The sequence below is a fragment of the Hordeum vulgare genome, chromosome 6H, assembly GCF_904849725.1.
Source record: "Hordeum vulgare subsp. vulgare chromosome 6H, MorexV3_pseudomolecules_assembly, whole genome shotgun sequence".
Classification (NCBI taxonomy): Eukaryota; Viridiplantae; Streptophyta; class Magnoliopsida; order Poales; family Poaceae; genus Hordeum; species Hordeum vulgare.
Window position 1 is genome coordinate 493,661,601 of NC_058523.1, and position 17,124 is coordinate 493,678,724.

General features: G+C 41.4%; 1 protein-coding gene across 1 annotated transcript; it reads left to right on the forward strand.

Annotated features, from left to right (window-relative positions):
- The first annotated feature begins 3,837 nt into the window (after positions 1-3,837).
- LOC123403216 (nudix hydrolase 18, mitochondrial-like) lies at positions 3,838-5,082 on the forward strand. Its single transcript, XM_045097166.1, has 2 exons — positions 3,838-4,413; positions 4,517-5,082. Exons 1-2 carry the CDS (start codon positions 3,853-3,855, stop codon positions 4,616-4,618), a joined length of 663 nt encoding a protein of 220 aa, XP_044953101.1. The 5' UTR covers positions 3,838-3,852; the 3' UTR covers positions 4,619-5,082.
- The last annotated feature ends 12,042 nt before the right edge of the window (positions 5,083-17,124 follow it).

A 17,124-nucleotide genomic window follows, 5' to 3' on the forward strand; every position in this document is an offset into this window, starting at 1 on the left:
TTGAGCCGTTTAGCTAAGACATGGAGGGGTCGAGAGTCGAGACGATACGTACGGTCAGACGCACTTCACCATGGAAGGCGAGGGGAGGAGAGGAGAAGTGCATGGGTGAGAGCCAGCCAGCGTACGTGTGGGCGTACACGGATGCGCGAGCTTGAAAACGAGAGAAAGCAGCTGCAAAGGGTGGGCCTGCGAGTACGCGCTCTCCTCGCCTCGACACGCTCCTTACATCGTCATTTCATCATTTGCTATGCCAACTGCTTTGCGTGGAGGCGGCGTATGGACCGCAGTCACTGTCTACTCGCCTAGATGGTGGATTGATGCTGATGCTTTCCTTTGGTGGCCGCAGATATTGCGTCGACTGTGGAGTACGCCCTTTCCAGTTTCCACGCATCTTAACACCAGCGTGATCATTAAGAGCATCTACACCCGAACCTATTTGATCCATCTTAAACATTCAAGCGGACGGACCAGTCACAAAAAATCAACCTAAACAAACACCTCAAATCGTCCTTAAAATACTCATCATCACCTCTTAGAGCAACTCTAACCGAACAACCCATTTTGTTCGCGCGTGTCCGTTTAAATCGCCGCGGACACAAAACTCGACCTAACCCGTAGATCCAAACGAACGCGCCTACATTTTTTGTTCGTTCGTGGGAAATTTCAAAACCCAAATTTTGATCGCAGTCGGCAAGGACACGGGACGGACGCCCGTCCTTCTCTTCCCTCTGGCCTGCCCAGTCGGTGGCACTTGGGCCATTCTCTTCTTCCTTCCTTCTTCCCAGACACACCCGGGAGCCCCACCTTCTGCCGCCGCTACCCAGTTTCGCCAACGACATCAAACCATCCGTCCATAGATAGGTTACCCTCTCGGCCGCCTCGTCTCCTGCTGTCGCCGTCCAACTTGTGTGATCATGCACAATATGATAGTAGAGAATGAATGTCCAAAACGTCTCTGTGGTCAAAGGTTTCAGTTTCAAGATGACAATGTTGTGTCTGAGCATGCAGGACCGACGATGTTTCTACAGATCATCGAGTTTCATCGTCCGATGCGTGATTGAAAAACTCATATGCAGCTACAATCGAAGGTAGTCAAATGTTAGAAGTAATCTTGCCTAGCAGGTTAATTGGTATATTTTAATTTCATTTTCTAATTAATAATATAAAGAGACCATAAAATAGTCAAAGTAAAAGGTTGTAGTGTTAGAATCGGAGACATATATAACCAATAATAACATTAAACACATCATAAGATAATTAAAATAAACTAGATGGAACATGTAGACAATACAATATCACAAAGAGGGGAGGGTCCGGGTGGCCTTGGTGGGATTTTCATGGACTTTTCGAGCTTTGTTCGTGTGTGTTTTGTCAATTCACTACTAGAAACACGGCTATAGCTAATATGGACACTAATGACGCACCACGTATGTGGTGTGATACGTCTCAAACGTATCTATAATTTTTGATGGTTTCATGCTGTTATCTTTTCATCTTTGGATGTTTTATGTATCTTTTATATCTTTTTTGGGACTAACTTATTAATTTAGTGCCAAGTGTCAGTTCCTGTTTTTTCTGTGTTTTTTGCTCTTTTCAGATCTGATTTTGGAACGGAGTTCAAACGGAATAAAATCTTCGAAATAAATTTTTCCCGAACGGAAGAAGATCAGGGGGCTTGAGGGCCAAGCCAGGAGGGCTACAGGTGGCCCACAAGCCCCCTATCCGCCACCAGGGGGCGGCGGCCAGCAGGCTTGTGGCCTCCCTGGCGCCCCCCTGACCTAGCTCCTTTGCCTATATATTCCCTAAAATACAGAAAAAAAAATCAAGGGATCCACGAAAATACTTTTCCGCCGCCTCAAGCTTCCATTTCCGTGAGATCTCATCTGGAGACCCTTCCCGGTGCCCTGCCGGAGGGGACTTTGGGGTTGGAGGGCTTCTACATCAACATCATCGCCCCTTCAATGACTCGTGAGTAGTTCACTTCAGACCTACGAGTCCGTAGTTAGTAGCTAGATGGCTTCTTCTCTCTCTTGGATCTTCAATACAAAGTTCTCCATGATCTTCATGGAGATCTATCCGATGTAATCCTCTTTGGCGGTGTGTTTATCGAGATCCAATGAATTATGGATTTGTGATCAGATTATCTATGATATATATTTGAGTCTTTGTTGATTTCTTATATGCATGATTTGATATCCTTGTAAGTCTCTCCGAGTCTTGGGTTTTGTTTGGCCAACTAGATATATGATTCTTGCAATGGGAGAAGTGCTTGGTTTTGAGTTCTTACTGGAAGATCCTTCGTGTGCCTCACAACCTTGATGTCATGCATATCACGAAGAACGTGTGCGAGAGTATGCTTGGTACCCTGCTCAACATGTCAGAGAAGACCAAAGCTGGCCGAAAGCAAGGGCATACTTGCAATCAATGGGCATCAGGGAGGAGCTTCACGCAAAACGTCCTAATGATGATGATGATGATGATGATGAGGCAAAGGACACGGAAAGTCGTTGCAAAGGCAAAAAGGCCAAGAAGATCGAATATGACCGCCCTCCCGCATGCTTCACTCTAAGTCCGAAGGAGATCGAGCAGTTTTTCACCTGCCTCGTAGGAGTAAAACTTCCTTACGGTTACGCGGGGAAGATAAGCAGATACCTAGACTTAACGAAGCAGAAGTTCAGCGGGATGAAATCTCACGACTGTCACGTGTTGATGACGCAGATACTTCCAGTTGCAATCGGCGGGATCATGGACGCGCACTTGTGTGAAACGCTATTTGGCCTATGCAACTTTTTCAACATCATCTCTCTAAAGTTGGTTGGCGTGAGGCAATTCAGAATGAATTGATATAATAAAAATATATTTATTGTGTGTGTAAAAATAGTAATTTGGTACAAAGTTGTGCTAAAACAACGTCTATTAATGTGGATAGGAGGGAGTGGTTTATTCTAGTATAAAATCTTGTCAAACTTTGGCATCATTAATTCGATTAAAGACGAGACTCATTTCCCTACCAAGCAAAATGGTCATGTGTGTTTTCTCTGACAAGTGTTATCCCTTATTGTATGGTAACCATGGCTCCACATTGGTCACCCCATGTACGTAAAATCCACGTTGTATGAACGCACAACTCTTGCCAGCCTCCAAAGTTGAAAATAGTGCACATAAATTTTCTTATGTTTGCAAGTTGAAAATCGTGCACACATTTTCCCCCATGTTGCAGGTAAACATCTTGTCTTTCCTTTCGCAAATAATGTTATACAAATCCTAGATGATGCAACGGCCAGTAAAATTTTCAGTTTTTAACACAATACAGACGGAAACGTTCATATACACGTGTATATATTTTTCTTCAAACCGGGCTAAACGTGCATATTATGATCGTGCATACGTATGCCCTAACCCAATCGTCGAAAAATCTAAAAATAAATAATAAAAGCATTGAGACTTGAACCCTGATGGGTTAGGAATACCACTGTTTAATAGGACCACAGATTCGTTGGCACACAAAATTTCCATTGCAAGGTTGTGATCGGGCACTGCAATATGACTAGAAAGCAGGTATATAAAAGGAAAAGACCGTCACAAGTTTCCTAACATCGCCTTCGCACAAGGAGTAAACAACCGTTGGGGAAAGGAAAAGCCTTCCCTGTGCGTGAAACGCTGCGGCATGGCCTACCCTGGAACGGCAACCCTGGGCGGGGCACATGCGAGGGCCCGTACGCCGCGTCCACGGCCACAACCCCCAGCTAATCTTGTGCTGGTCCATGCTCCACCCCCACCCATGTTACCTACTCGTCGGCCCGCACCAGCCAGCCATACGGCAGCGGCAGCAGCAGCAATAACTCCATCTCCATGGACACCACACCACACCACACCACGCGCTCGCCTATTAATACCCCGGATGCTCACCTCCATGGCCGCAAACCAACAGCTGCCGCTTCTTGCAACCATCCATCCATCTCTCATCATCTTCTTCTTCTTGTTGTTGCAACGAAACGAGCGTCTAGCCAGCTAAAGATTCCAAGGATGGCCGTTCTTGTGGCGAGGCAGGGGCGCGAGCTGCAGCGGTACAGCGCGAGCACCGGCGGGCGCATCGTGGTGGGGTGCATCCCGTACCGGGTGCGCGAGGGGGAAGGCGAGGGCGAGCTGGAGGTGCTGGTGATCAGCTCGCAGAAGGGGCACGGCATGATGTTCCCCAAGGGCGGGTGGGAGCTGGACGAGTCCATGGACGACGCGGCCCGGCGCGAGGCCCTCGAGGAGGCCGGCGTCAGCGGGGACATGGGCAAGGTGCTCGGCTGCTGGCACTACCAGAGCCGCCGCTACCAGACCACCTACGAGGGCATCATGTACCCCCTCCGCGTCACCCACGAGCTCCAGCAGTGGCCCGAGATGGCCTCCCGCAACCGCACCTGGGTCAGCACACTTCCTCGCCTCCTTCAATCTAGCTGCTGCAAACTCAAATTAGGAGCCAAGAACATGCCTTCTAAACGTGTGATTTCCAATTGATTTTGAGCAGGCAACGGTGCAGCAGGTCATGGAAGGATGCCAGCACTGCTGGATGCGGGAGGCGCTCGAGGAGCTCGTCTCCCGGCACGCCAAGCCGCAGTCCGCCCTGTGAACGACCGAGCAAGCTGCAGGCGGGTGGGGGCTCGAGCGCGCGCGGCTCTCGCAAGAAAAAGGCCGGGAGCGAGCACCATCGTCCTCGTCGTCTCTCTCTCTCTCCTTTCCTCGGTGCAGCGGCAGGCCTGCCGGCGTGTCCGGTCTCGTACGACGACCGGATCGGAGCATATACTTGGCCGCCCTCACCGGAGCACGAGCGCGTGGACGCTTTCTTGCGGCGCAGAGTCGTCGTCGTCGCGGCAAATAATGGGGACGAACTTAGATAATGTGTGAGGTACTAGTAGAGATCGAACTCGAACGGGGCACGAAAACTTGACAAAAACACTGCCGAACGAACAGGCTCACGATTCTTTCTTTGCTTAGGGTCTGGGAGTGAAAGATGAATCAAACTGTAAATTATTTCTAGTGAAACCGCTTCTTGGTGGCACGATCGATCAATCAATCAAATGAGTACTGCTACTACTACTATTCTACCCTCGAAAGCACAGTAATAAAAAGATAAGAAGAAGAAAATCCACTGCCTCACACATCTGTTTCATCAGAAATAAAAGTTGCGCACGCCATTGGGCTTGCTCTAGGACAGCAACATCGATCTCGAGCACACGCTATTTCTTCCTCTCCGGCTCTCCGCGTGTTCTCGGCCGGACCGCAGCATCTGTCCTGCTGCATGCGATGTTCCTATTCCCTTGCATTATCACGGCAACCGAGCGAGCATATTAGCATCGATTCTGTTTGGCTGGCTACTCCCGAGTGAGTGGAGTACGTGGTGGAAGGCAGGAAGCTGCTACAGGCAGGCAGGCAGCAGCAAGTGTTGGAGATGCTTGCACGTCCAAGGAGAGGATCGAATCCCCACCCGTTTTAAGATACGGCTCCCTTTACGGCTGGACCGCTCTGGAGAAGAGACGATGCGCGTACGTGGACAGGATCCGTCCGGCCGGCCCGAAATCAATATGTTGGGTGTGGTGCCTCGTGCCTATGCCTGTCACGTAGATAGATGTTGGGTGTGGTGCCGTGCCGTTTTCTGTAGACTAGAGCATGGGATGGCCTGGGCCTGCGGCCCTGGAGGCTGGAGCGCAGATAAGAGCTGACGTGGAAATGTGGGAGGCCATGTCCCATGTGATGTGCCTGCTTTGCTTGCCACCATTAAAATTTCTTCCCTTGCTTCAATCAGCACGAACGAAATTCAGCGCTAGGGTACACCACAGTATACTGCCGCTGGACGGCGACGTGCGGAAGGCGACGCGCGCGCCCAGTCACGCCGTGGCCCCGCGCCGCTCGGCCGCATCTGTCCGGCGGATTATATTGCGGAGACCCGCTTCACGACTTTGGACAGTAGGATTTGTCGCCCTTGCTCCAATGGCGGGTGCGGGTAGTAGTAAAAATTATCATTGCGGCTGGTCGGCATCGTGACGACGGAACGGCGCGCTGGTAGGAGTAGTAGTACAATACTGCCTCCCATTGATTGGCAGTGGATGATGATGATGAGATTAAGCCCAGCGCGTGCAGTCGTGGCGTGGCGGTCCACGTACGCTTGGCTGTTTGTTTGTTGGGTGCCGTGCCGCGAGATAAAAACAGCTGACGAATCATCCATTAGATAGAGTAATCGCTAAACAACTTGACGACGACAGTGAAAGAGACGAAGGAGGCAGGACAAGGCAGACCCGGCCCGCGACGGAGACAGAGGGTGGCGCCCGCGGCCCGCCCATCGTTTGTTTGTTTGTTTTATCGGCACTTGTGCAGCACACCGGTGATTCTTAATACTACTCCGGTGCTTTTGCTTCCGCCCGCCGTTTCGCCGCTAGATTTTCTTTGCACCGGTTGGATGATGACGGCACCGGCGTCCTTTTGTGGCCTCCGCCTTTCACCTTGCTTCTGCTTGGAGGTAGGATCCACGGTGCAACGGGACGAATCCTCCGTTGCGTCGCCGACGCTGACGGCTCAACGCAGTGAAAGTTCCTTGGTAGATCGTTGTACAGTGACTCTCAGTGAGTCTGTGAATGGTTCAAGCTAGGGCAGCTCGACCGGATCAATGTGTGGTTCTTGACAGGAGCCATTCGGAGGGCCTGGTCTAGTGGGGGCTAGTGCCAACTTGACAGATTCAACAGTGTGTAGTACTATAAGCTTTGCGAGACGACGTACTCACCGCGAGCGGGTCGGGTTATCGTGCGTCGTGGGCGGCAGCGGCGACCGCCCGCGGTTGGTGCGCGAGCAGGAGGACGACGGCAGGAAAGAGCCCACCGCTGGACCGAGCTCGCCGGCAGTCCATTGTTGGACTGGTTTCTTCGTATTTTTAACGGATGTTGGACCAGTTTGTTGGGCGCCTCGTCTAAAAAAAGGTTTGTTCGGTTGTGACTTGCTGGTTATCTGCACGCCGTGCTAACAAATCCAGCGCAAACCAACTTATGTGGTCGGACGGATATTGGTATTTTCAGTTCATCGGGATTGAAGTTCTGATACTTGTATTATTTTTGAATTTATTAAAAAAATTCATGCGATACTTTTTAATCAGTGGAGACGTTTTCGACGACTACGGGGCATTGATTTCATGAATTTCGAGATGGTATGCTGGTTCAGTTTCTGCAAGGTGTCCATAAAGACAGGAGATGCGTGTGAAAACGCCTGCGTTTGTACCGTGTTAAAAAAAAGCAACCAAACGGTCTCACCTTTGTGTTTACTTACAGCTTTTTATTTCTTCTCTACTTTCTTTTTTCTTGGAACATTTTCATTCATTTTTCTTTTTTCTGGGACGAGATTTTTTCATTTCTTTTCCTTTTTCTAAATGCGAGAAGTTTTTCTTCAAATTCTGAACTTTATTTTCAAAGTTGCTGAACTCTTCTTCAAAATAATTGATGATTTTTTTTCGTACTCGATGAGCTTTTTAAAATTCGATGGTTTTTTCATACTCAATGAACTTTTGTAAAATTTGATAATTTTTATTTCAAATTCGATCAATTTTTCTCAATTTTGATGAACTTTTTCCATTTTTTAGCACTTTTTTTATTTGGTACAAACCTTTTCAAAATCTTGATGTCTTTCAATTCGTCATCTTTGTGAATGCATTTTCAAATTTATTCTATCTTTATATTCAAATAAAATGTAGTGGGTATATAAAACTACTATATGTTTAATGTATGTTGTGAAGGAATGGTCAAATAGCATTGTTTCCTCTAGTAATCAACAAACTGAGTTTGGTCTACTGATTAATTGCGTGGGCATTGAGTTTGGATTCCGTGAACCGACGTTTACATTGCTGAGTAAAAAATCCCTATAGGCAACCCAGGCACAGCGGAAGCATTCTAGTTGGGCCTTCATATCTTTGTGAGAAGTGTGCTTGATGCTTCGAAATCACTAGTTAGCAAATACACCTTCCAACGATTACTTCAACCTTTACAGATTGTGATAAATGGCGCACTGCATGCGTGTCATTTGTCGCAACCTGTGAGTTTTCTCTTTTTTCATAGATCCGTATTATCAAAACGTTTTATCTCCTAAACCATGCGTTTAAATTTCGAACCGTTTTCACTGTTGGCTTTCTCGCGTCAAGATCTTTAAAACTGGAAACCATGTTGATAGATTTTGACAAACTTTTTTATTATGAAAAAACACCGGAAAAAACGGACGAAAAAACCACGCCTCACGCGATAGAACAAAAAACAGAAAAAAAAACGTTTTTTCCCTTTATGAGAGGCACGGGCCGTGCTTCACGCGAAGGCAAAACCGTGCCTCTCGCGAAAGCAAAATCGTGCCTCTCGCAGAGAAAAGAGAGAGCGGAAAACGCGTTTTTTCCATTTTCGGAAGAGGCACGGGCGTGCCTCTCGCAAAGGCAAAACCGTGCCTTTCACGGAAGCAAATCCGTGCCTCTCACAAAAAAAACAGAAAACACTTTTTTCCCTGTCAGGAGCGTGCCTCTCGCAAAGGCAAAACCGTGCCTTTCACGGAAGCAAATCCGTGCCTCTCACAAAAAAAAACAGAAAACACTTTTTTCCCTTTCAGGAGCGTGCCTCTCGCGAAGGCAAAACCGTGTCTTTCGAGGAAGCAAAACCGTGCCTCTCGAAAAAACAGAAAACGCATTTTTTTTCTTTCCGAAAAGCACGGGCATGCCTCTTGCGAAGGCAAAACCGTGTCTTTCGCATAAAAATGAAAACGCGTTTTTTTCCTTTCCGAAAGACACCTGCGAAGCCAAAACCGTGCCTCTTGTTAAAACAAAACAGTGTCTCTCGTAAAAAAAACAGAAAACATGTTTTTTCGCGTAAAAAAACGCGTTTTTTCTCGGAAAAGAAATATAAATTTTCCGTTCAAAAGTTATGAAAGACCAGTGAAAAACTATAACACCAAAAAAATAGAAAAAAAAACACTCAAAAGAGGCGAAAACGTGTGAAAAAATATAAAAAACAAAATCCGAAAAGGAACGCTTAGAACGCGACACGTGACGGCGGCTGGAAACGCGTCAAGTGGTGGCGCACGGGAGCGATCACTAAAAGGCTCGCGAGATAGCGTTCGCTAACTAATTGCTCCATTAATACTCTCGTATGCCACTTCCTATGTAGCGCTTAGCACCTTAGTTAAAGGCCAATTGGCAATTTACGCTTATGCACAATTCTGCTTGATGCATAACTGTCCGGCTTAAAACAAGCCTTAACCACCATCGGTTTTCGGAACCTTCATTCCTTCTGAGGTTTTTCCAGCTATTTCTCTGGATTTGAGTGTCAACGTTCTTAATCTATTTATGTTTCTTTTGTTATTTTTTTTTTCAAATTTGTGAACTTTCTAAATTTTTTTCTTTTCAAAATCATGATAGTTTTTGATTTGTTGTTAATAATTGTGAAGTTTATAAAATTTGTAATTTTTTTGAACAAAATCTTGATTTGTTTTCAAAATTTGTGAACATTTTCAAATTGGCGAAAGTTTTTAAAAAATATGAGTTTCACTTATATTTTGTGAGGTTTTTTGAAAACTCGAGGAGACGTATGAGCCAGGCATGTAAACATTAGTGGGCCGTTGATACATCTGAAATGTATCTATATTTTTATATTGTTTTATGTTATTTTAATATCACTTTTGTATGCTTTTGATAGCAATTTGTATCATTTTTCTACACTATCCTATTAATTTTATGCCATGTGTGAGTTGCTATTTTCAGCTTGTCTTCTAGTTTTCACGAAATCAATATCTACGAGGGTAAAAATATCATGTGGATGTAATACAATTTTTTTCTTCATGAGAATATTCCATAAAATAGCCAGACGAGAGGAGCCACAAGGCCTCCGTGCAGGCATTGTAGCGCAACCATGTTTGTTTTTCTATATTCGATGAACTTCTTTAAAGGTTTGATGATTTTTTAAAATTCAATGAACTTTTCTTAATTTTGATGAGTTCTTTTTTTTCAAATTCATGAACTGTTTCCATTTTTATTACCCTTTTTTCAATTTGTACAAACCTTTCAAAACTTTTGGTTTCTTTCAATTTGTAGTTTTTGTGAATGCTTTTGAAAATTATTTTTCTTTATTCAAATAACATATAGTGGGTATATAAAACTACTATGTGTTTAATGTATGTACTGAAAGAATGGACAGATTGTATTGTTTCTTCTAGTGATAAACAAACTAAGCTTGATATAGTGATTAAGCCGCGTGGGCATTGCGCTTGGCATGTGCGTTTGAGTACCACATCAACCGAATGAACATGGCCCTTTTTTTCCTTCGTGTTTTGCTCTTTCAGTAGGTTCCAGGGCCAGTCCGCTAAGCATCGCGTGCGAGCACCAACACCGTGAACCGACGCTTATATCGCTGAATATTAGCTCCCTATAAGTAACCCGCACGCAGAGGAAGCATTATTGTTGGGCCTTCATTCGTTTCTGAGAACTGCACTTGATACTCTCTTATGTCAATTCCTATATAGCGCTTAACACGTTAGTTCAAGACCCATTGGTAATTTATGCCTATGCACGATTCCGCTCGATGCATAACAGGCCGGCTTAAAAGAAGCCTCAAGTCATCACCGGTCTTGGGAACCTTCTTGGAGGGAACTTTCGTTCTCTTTGAGGTTTTTCCGGCTATTTCTTTGTTTTGTGTGCCAATTGTTTTTCTTTTCCTATTTTTCATTTTTCATTTCAATCAAATGCGTGAGCTTTGAAAATTTGATGTTCCAAAATGTGTGAACTTTTATTTAAATTTGTAACTTTTTTCAACAAAGTCTATTTTTTTCATATCTAGGAACATTTTCAGTTTCACACGTTTTTTTAAACTAGCAAACATTTTTGAAGAAATATGGTTTCCCCCATATTTTGTGACATTTTTGAAAACCATTTTTTTAATAACCAATTTTTTAAAAATTTATAAGCCATGTTAAATACGTGTCCTTTTTCAAATTTTGGTAAAAAAAACTGCATGATAGTTTTAAATAGTCAACGGTTAATGGCCCTCCGATCAAACAGTCCATCAAGGAAAACTAATACCTGGGGAGGCGTATCAGTCGTAAATGCTAGTGGGCCATTGATACATCATACATCTCAAGCGTTTCTATATTTTTTAATTGTTTAATGTTCTTATAATATCACTTTTGTATGTACTTTTGATAGCAATTTGTATTATTTTTTTACACTAACGTATTTATTTAATGGGTAATGTCAGTTGCTATTTTTTGTTTGTCTTCTAATTTTCAGGAAATTAATATCTACGATGGTCAAAATATCATGAGGATTTAATATGATTTTTTTATCCATGACATGGGTCAAGAAACTATCAGACCCAGACGAGAGGAGCCACAAAGCCTCCATGCGGGCATGGGAACGCAACCATGTTTTTTTCATATTCAATGAAGTATTTTCGAATTTGATGATTTTTCTTATCAAAGTCGATGTTTTGTTTAACAAATTTAACGAGTTTTTTTCAAACTCATGATTTTCCCCTTTTGTGAACTTTTTCAGTTGCTACAAACCTTTTCAAAATTTTGATTTCTTTCAATTTATAATTTTCATGAATGTGATTTCAAATTTATTTTTCCTTTGTTCAAATAATACACATTGGGTATATAAAACTACTATATATTTAATGCATGTACAAAAAATGGTTAGGTAACATTGTTTTCTCTAGTAATCAGCAAACTGAGCCTGGTCTATTGATTAATGGGAAAATCTAACTGACTGCGCCGCACCATCGCGTTCTCGTGCGGAGGTCGGACGCACAGACCCATGTGTTTAAGTCTAGTAAAAATAGTTCAGGCGAACGGTGCAGAGTGGGTGAGTACATTGTGTTGTCAAAGCAAGGTGTCAGTATTATATAAAGAAAAAGAAGGATGCGTGAACAATTTGCTACGGTAGCGAAACAGTAATGTTTTGGGAGATGTCACGGGCAGCAGCTTGACTCTATTGGTTTGAAATTTAAAAAGTTTTATCTCTAAAACTGTTAATTTAATTGACGATCCGTCTTCATCATTGACTTTGTCGCGACGAAATCTTTAAAACTAGACCATGTCGACATGTTATGAGAAATTTTCTTCTCCATCCATAATTACCACATTTTTAGACTTACTTGTCGTATTATTAGCCTCTTACTTGCCGAAAAAATAACTTAATTGTCTATTTTTTCTCGATGTGAACCTTGTGCCGCATGTATCCATATTTCAGCACACAGCAGCGTGGGCTAGAAGCATATGCATGTGACATCACAAAAATATGCATTGCATACAAAGCGTCACATAAAAAATCCGTAAAAAAAGTGTTACACACAAAACATGTGTTGGTAGACCGTATTCACAAGCTAAATGCATCTGGTTAGTACTAGTACTACTAGTATTAGTTTAAAACTGCATAGTTGCCAATTTTACAAAAACTTAGTTGTCAAGATGCTATAAATGATTTGTTGTCCTTTGATAGTTATAACTATGCAATTTTTGTCATGTTTAGAGGTGGTTGCCACTGATAATTTGTTAACTATGGCAACTTGATGTAAAAGCACCAATAAGCTCTGTGTGAAATCACATTAAAAAGTGTCAGTTAAGTTATTTTTCTCAGGCAAGTAAGTGGTTAATAATATGGTAAGTCAGTCAAAAAATGTGGCAACTATGGACAGAAAAAAACAGTTGACGCACCATGTCGACATGGGATCTAGTTTCGAAGAACTCGTCGCGAGAAAGTCAATGGTGAAAACGGATCATCGATTGAATTAATGGTTTTGTAGATAAAACTTTTTAAATTTCAAACATCAAAGAAAATCTTGATGACATCATTGCATGCATGTATGTTGGAGAGAGGGTGAATTAACCGATGCATGTCAATACATATCGCAAGAAGATGCATGTGATGATGTGCATGTAGTTTGTAGGCCCCTTTGTTTTTTATTGCCGTGGTTGTGCATGCATATAGCAGGCGCCGCACGGGAATACGTGGGTGCGGCGCCGCTGCCTAGTTGGCTCCTTGATTAATACGGGTGGGCATTGAGTTTGTATCTGGGGTTCAGAGTACGGGACATCCTACCTGCCGCTCACTTCAGCAGGCATCCCTGCGCCGCACAGGCACCAAGACTGGGCCGGTCCAGTTTTGTTTTTCTTTCTGATACTTTTTCCCTTCTCTGCTCGTTCTCTTTTTTGGTTCGTTTTCTCTTTCCTTTTTTCCTTTTCTTTTTTTATTGGAGGAAAAATGTTTTCAAATTTGAATAATATTTTAGAAAATTGAGAAGAACTTTGGAAGCGTGAATAATTTTCTGAAGCACGAACTTTTTTTGCATTTTGAGAACAAATTTTGAAATCGAGTACAAATTAGAAAAAACATCAAATTTGGAAGCGCGAATAATTTTTTAAATACATGAACATATCTAGAATCTTGAGAACATTTTTTTTAAGGGAGAACAATTTAGAAAAACACTAAAGAAGTTTGAAAAAGCGAACAATTTTTTAAACCATGAACATTTATTGAAATTTGAGAACAAATATTGAAACCGAGAACAATTTTAAAAAACATGAACGAATATGGAAGCACGCATAATTTTTTAAATACACAAATTTTTAGGAAAACATAAACAATTTCTTAGTCTATAAACAAATTTGAGAACAGGAGCATTTTACAAACATAGAACAATTTTTTTGTAAGATTTTTTTTGAATATTTTTTGTAACGGGAAACTTTTTTGAACTTGTGTACACTTTTTGGAACACGGACATTTTTTGAACTTATGTAAATTTTTTGAAACGGCAAATATTTTTTATAAAATGAAAAATATTTTTCAAATTTTTCGCTCATTTTTAAATCGTGAAATTTTTTGGAATTGGCGAACAAAATTGGAATAAGTTTTTAATTTGTGGAAAAATTATCAAAAAAGAGAAACAGTTTTCGTAAAACAGGAACATTTTTTATAATAATGCAAAAAGAATAACATTTAAAAAAATGTGAACAAGGAACATTTTTTTTAAAATCATGCAGTTTTTTGAATACGAGAACAATTTTTGAAACACAAGAATTTTTTAAAAGATGAACACATTTTGGAAGCAGGAACGTTTTTGAAGCAAAAACATTTCAATATAAATTGTGAATACGAGAACATTTTTTGAAATTGAAAACAAAAATTATAAAATGTCAAACAGAAAAATAGGAAAAGGAAAAAAGAAACAAAAGTGAAGGAAATAATGAAAAAGGAAACGATAACATTTTTTATAAAACAACACATTTTGATAATGTCAGACGTTTTTCTGAAATCCGGAACATTTTTTGAAGCTATGCATGTTTTTGAAAAATGGCAAATTTTAGAAATTTGGAACATTTTTATAAAATCAAGAACATTTTCTGAATTTTAAGAACAATTTTAAATATGAACTTAGGTTAAAAATAATTATAGAAAAAAAGCAGAAAAAGAAAAAGGAAAAAACAAAACATAAAAAAGGACAAAAAATGAAGCAGAAACCGAACTGCATGCAGAGGGAGATGGGTCCGCCCAGTTGGTCCCGTCCCTGTGCATTTGCCCGATTACTTGACGCAAAGAGCGTCAAATATGGTTTTCTTTCGAGTACCACAACTGAATAAACGTCATTTAAAAAAAATTACTAGTTAACGAATACACATTCCAATGTTTACTACCACCTTCACCGGTTGCGACATGCGGCGCACTACATGCGTGCCACTTGTCGTAACCTGGGAGTTTTTCCTCTTTTCGTAGATCCGTATTTTCAAAAAAAATTATCTGCTAAACTGTGCTTCCAAATCTCGAACTGTTTTTACCGTTTACTTTCTTGCGTCGAGATCTTCAAAACTAGATCCCATGTTGAAAGGTTTTGACGAACTTTTGGTTCACGAAAAAAACCGGATGAAAAAACCATGCCTCACGCGATAGAAAAAATAATAAAAAACATGTTTTTTCCCTTTCCGATATACACGGGTCGTGCCTCTCGCGAAGGCAAACCCGTGTGCTTCTCGCGTAACGAAAACCATGTCTCTCGTGGAAAAAAGAGAGCAGAAAACGCGTTTTCCCCATTTTCAGAAAAAACACGTGCGTGCCTCTCGCGAGGGCAAAACCGTGTCTTCCGCAAAAGAAAAACCGTGGCTCTTGCAAAAAAAACATAAAACACATTTTTTCACTTTCCGGAGAGGCACGGGCGTGCCTTTCGCGAAGGCAAAATCGTGTCTTTCACGAAAGCAAAACTCTGTTTGTCATAAAAAATAGAAAATTTGTTTTTTTCTTTTCCGAGAGGCATGACCGTGCCTCTCGCGAAGGCAAAACCATGTGTCTCTCGCGGAAGCAAAACCGTACCTCTTGAAAAAAATAGAATACGTGTTTATTCGCAAAATAAAATTCAACCGTAACACAAAAAAATTCAGAAAAAAACCACTCAAGAAAGGCGAAGACGCGTGCGACAAAAAAAAACAAAATCCGAAAGAAACGTTTAGAGCACAACACGTGGCGGCAGTTGGAAACGTGCCAAGTGGCGGCGCGCGGGAGCAATCGCTGGGAGGCTCCCGTGGGAGGGCTCGCTAACTAGTTGCTCCCCAACTTTTTTCCTTTGTGTTTTGCTGTTCGAGCAGGTTCTAGGGCCGGCCCGCTAAGTGTTGAGTGGGAGCGCTTGCACTGCGAACCGACGCGCAACAACTGTAGCTCCGGTTTTCTTTTTTTATTAAAATGAACAAAAGTTCACTTTATTAAAATATTTTTTGAAAACATAATCATTTTTTAAAACTGGAAATGAATTTGCAAACGTGAACTATTTTTTAAAGGACAAACATTTTTTGAATCATGAGAACAAATTTTCAAACCAAGAACAACTTTGAAAAATATTGAACAAATTTGGGACCACGAACAAATTTTTAAATCACTAACATTTTTGAATTTGAAGGGCAAGATTATGAAACAGAGAGATTTTGAAAACCCCGAACAAATTTGGAAGTGTGAACAAGTTTTTAAAAGCATGAACATTTTTTAAATTTCGAGAACAAATTTTTAGAGTGAGAACAAAATTGAAAAATCCTGAACAAATTCATAAACTCAAACAATTTTTGAAAATAAAAACATTTATTGAATTTCGAGAACAAACTTCGATGAAAAAGAACATTTTTATAAAATGCACATTTTTTTTTGAAATAGCAGAACATTTTTTCGAAAATCTAGAACACTTTTCTAGAAAGCACAAACATTTTTAGAATTTATGAACATTTTTTGAAAACCCCAAACATTTTTTAAATATCTATAAGATTTTTTGAAAATCCAGAACATGTTTTCAAAAAGTAGAAGAAACATTTTCCGAATTTAAAGAACTTTTTTTGAAAACCCAGTACATTTTATTAAAATCCAAAACATTATTGTAAAAAGCAAAATCATTTTCAGAATTTGGAAAGCAATTTTGGAAAATACAATACAATTTTTGGAAATCCAAAACATTTTTTTTAAAGAAAGCAGAAACATTTTCCGGATTTAAAGAACATTTTTTGAAAACCCAATAGATTTTTTAATAATACAGATAAATATTTAAAAAACAAAAACATTTTCCGAAATTGATGAACAACTTTGGAAAATCCCAACATATTTGGAAAATCCAGAATATTTTTTAAAAATCCAGAACATTTTTGAAACAGAAACAGAAAAAAATGAAGAAAAAGGAAAACGACAAAAAAAGAAAATCGGTTCAGGGAACCTTTAAAAATTTCCCAAAACCGAAAAAAAAACAGGTTGAGAAAGTCTAAAAGGTTCCCAAAACCGGGATCCCCGCAACCCGTAATGGGTCGCTCCAGATCGCGTCGCTCCTTCATCCCGTGCGAAGCCCCGGCATCTTGGCGTAATGTGCGTCCTATAGAATTTTCCAACGGACGCTTACATCCAGCTTCGTATGTTGCGCCTTCATTCATTTGTGATAACCGTGCTTCATGCCCTCTTATGCCAATTCCTATGTTGCGCGTAGCGCATTAGTTAAAAGCCTATTGGTAGTTTTTTGCTTATGCACAGTTCCGCTCCATGCATAACAGGCCTAAACAAGCCTCAACCTACCACAGTTTTACCTTCTAGGAGGGAACCTTCGTTCCTCCGGGGTT

Excerpts from the sequence above, each read along its gene's own strand:
- LOC123403216 (XM_045097166.1), top strand. The coding sequence starts at position 3,853 with ATGGACACCACACCACACCACACCACGCGCTCGCCTATTAATACCCCG. Across the intron at positions 4,414-4,516 it reads CCTCCCGCAACCGCACCTGG|GCAACGGTGCAGCAGGTCAT; the intron begins GTCAGCACACTT and ends GATTTTGAGCAG.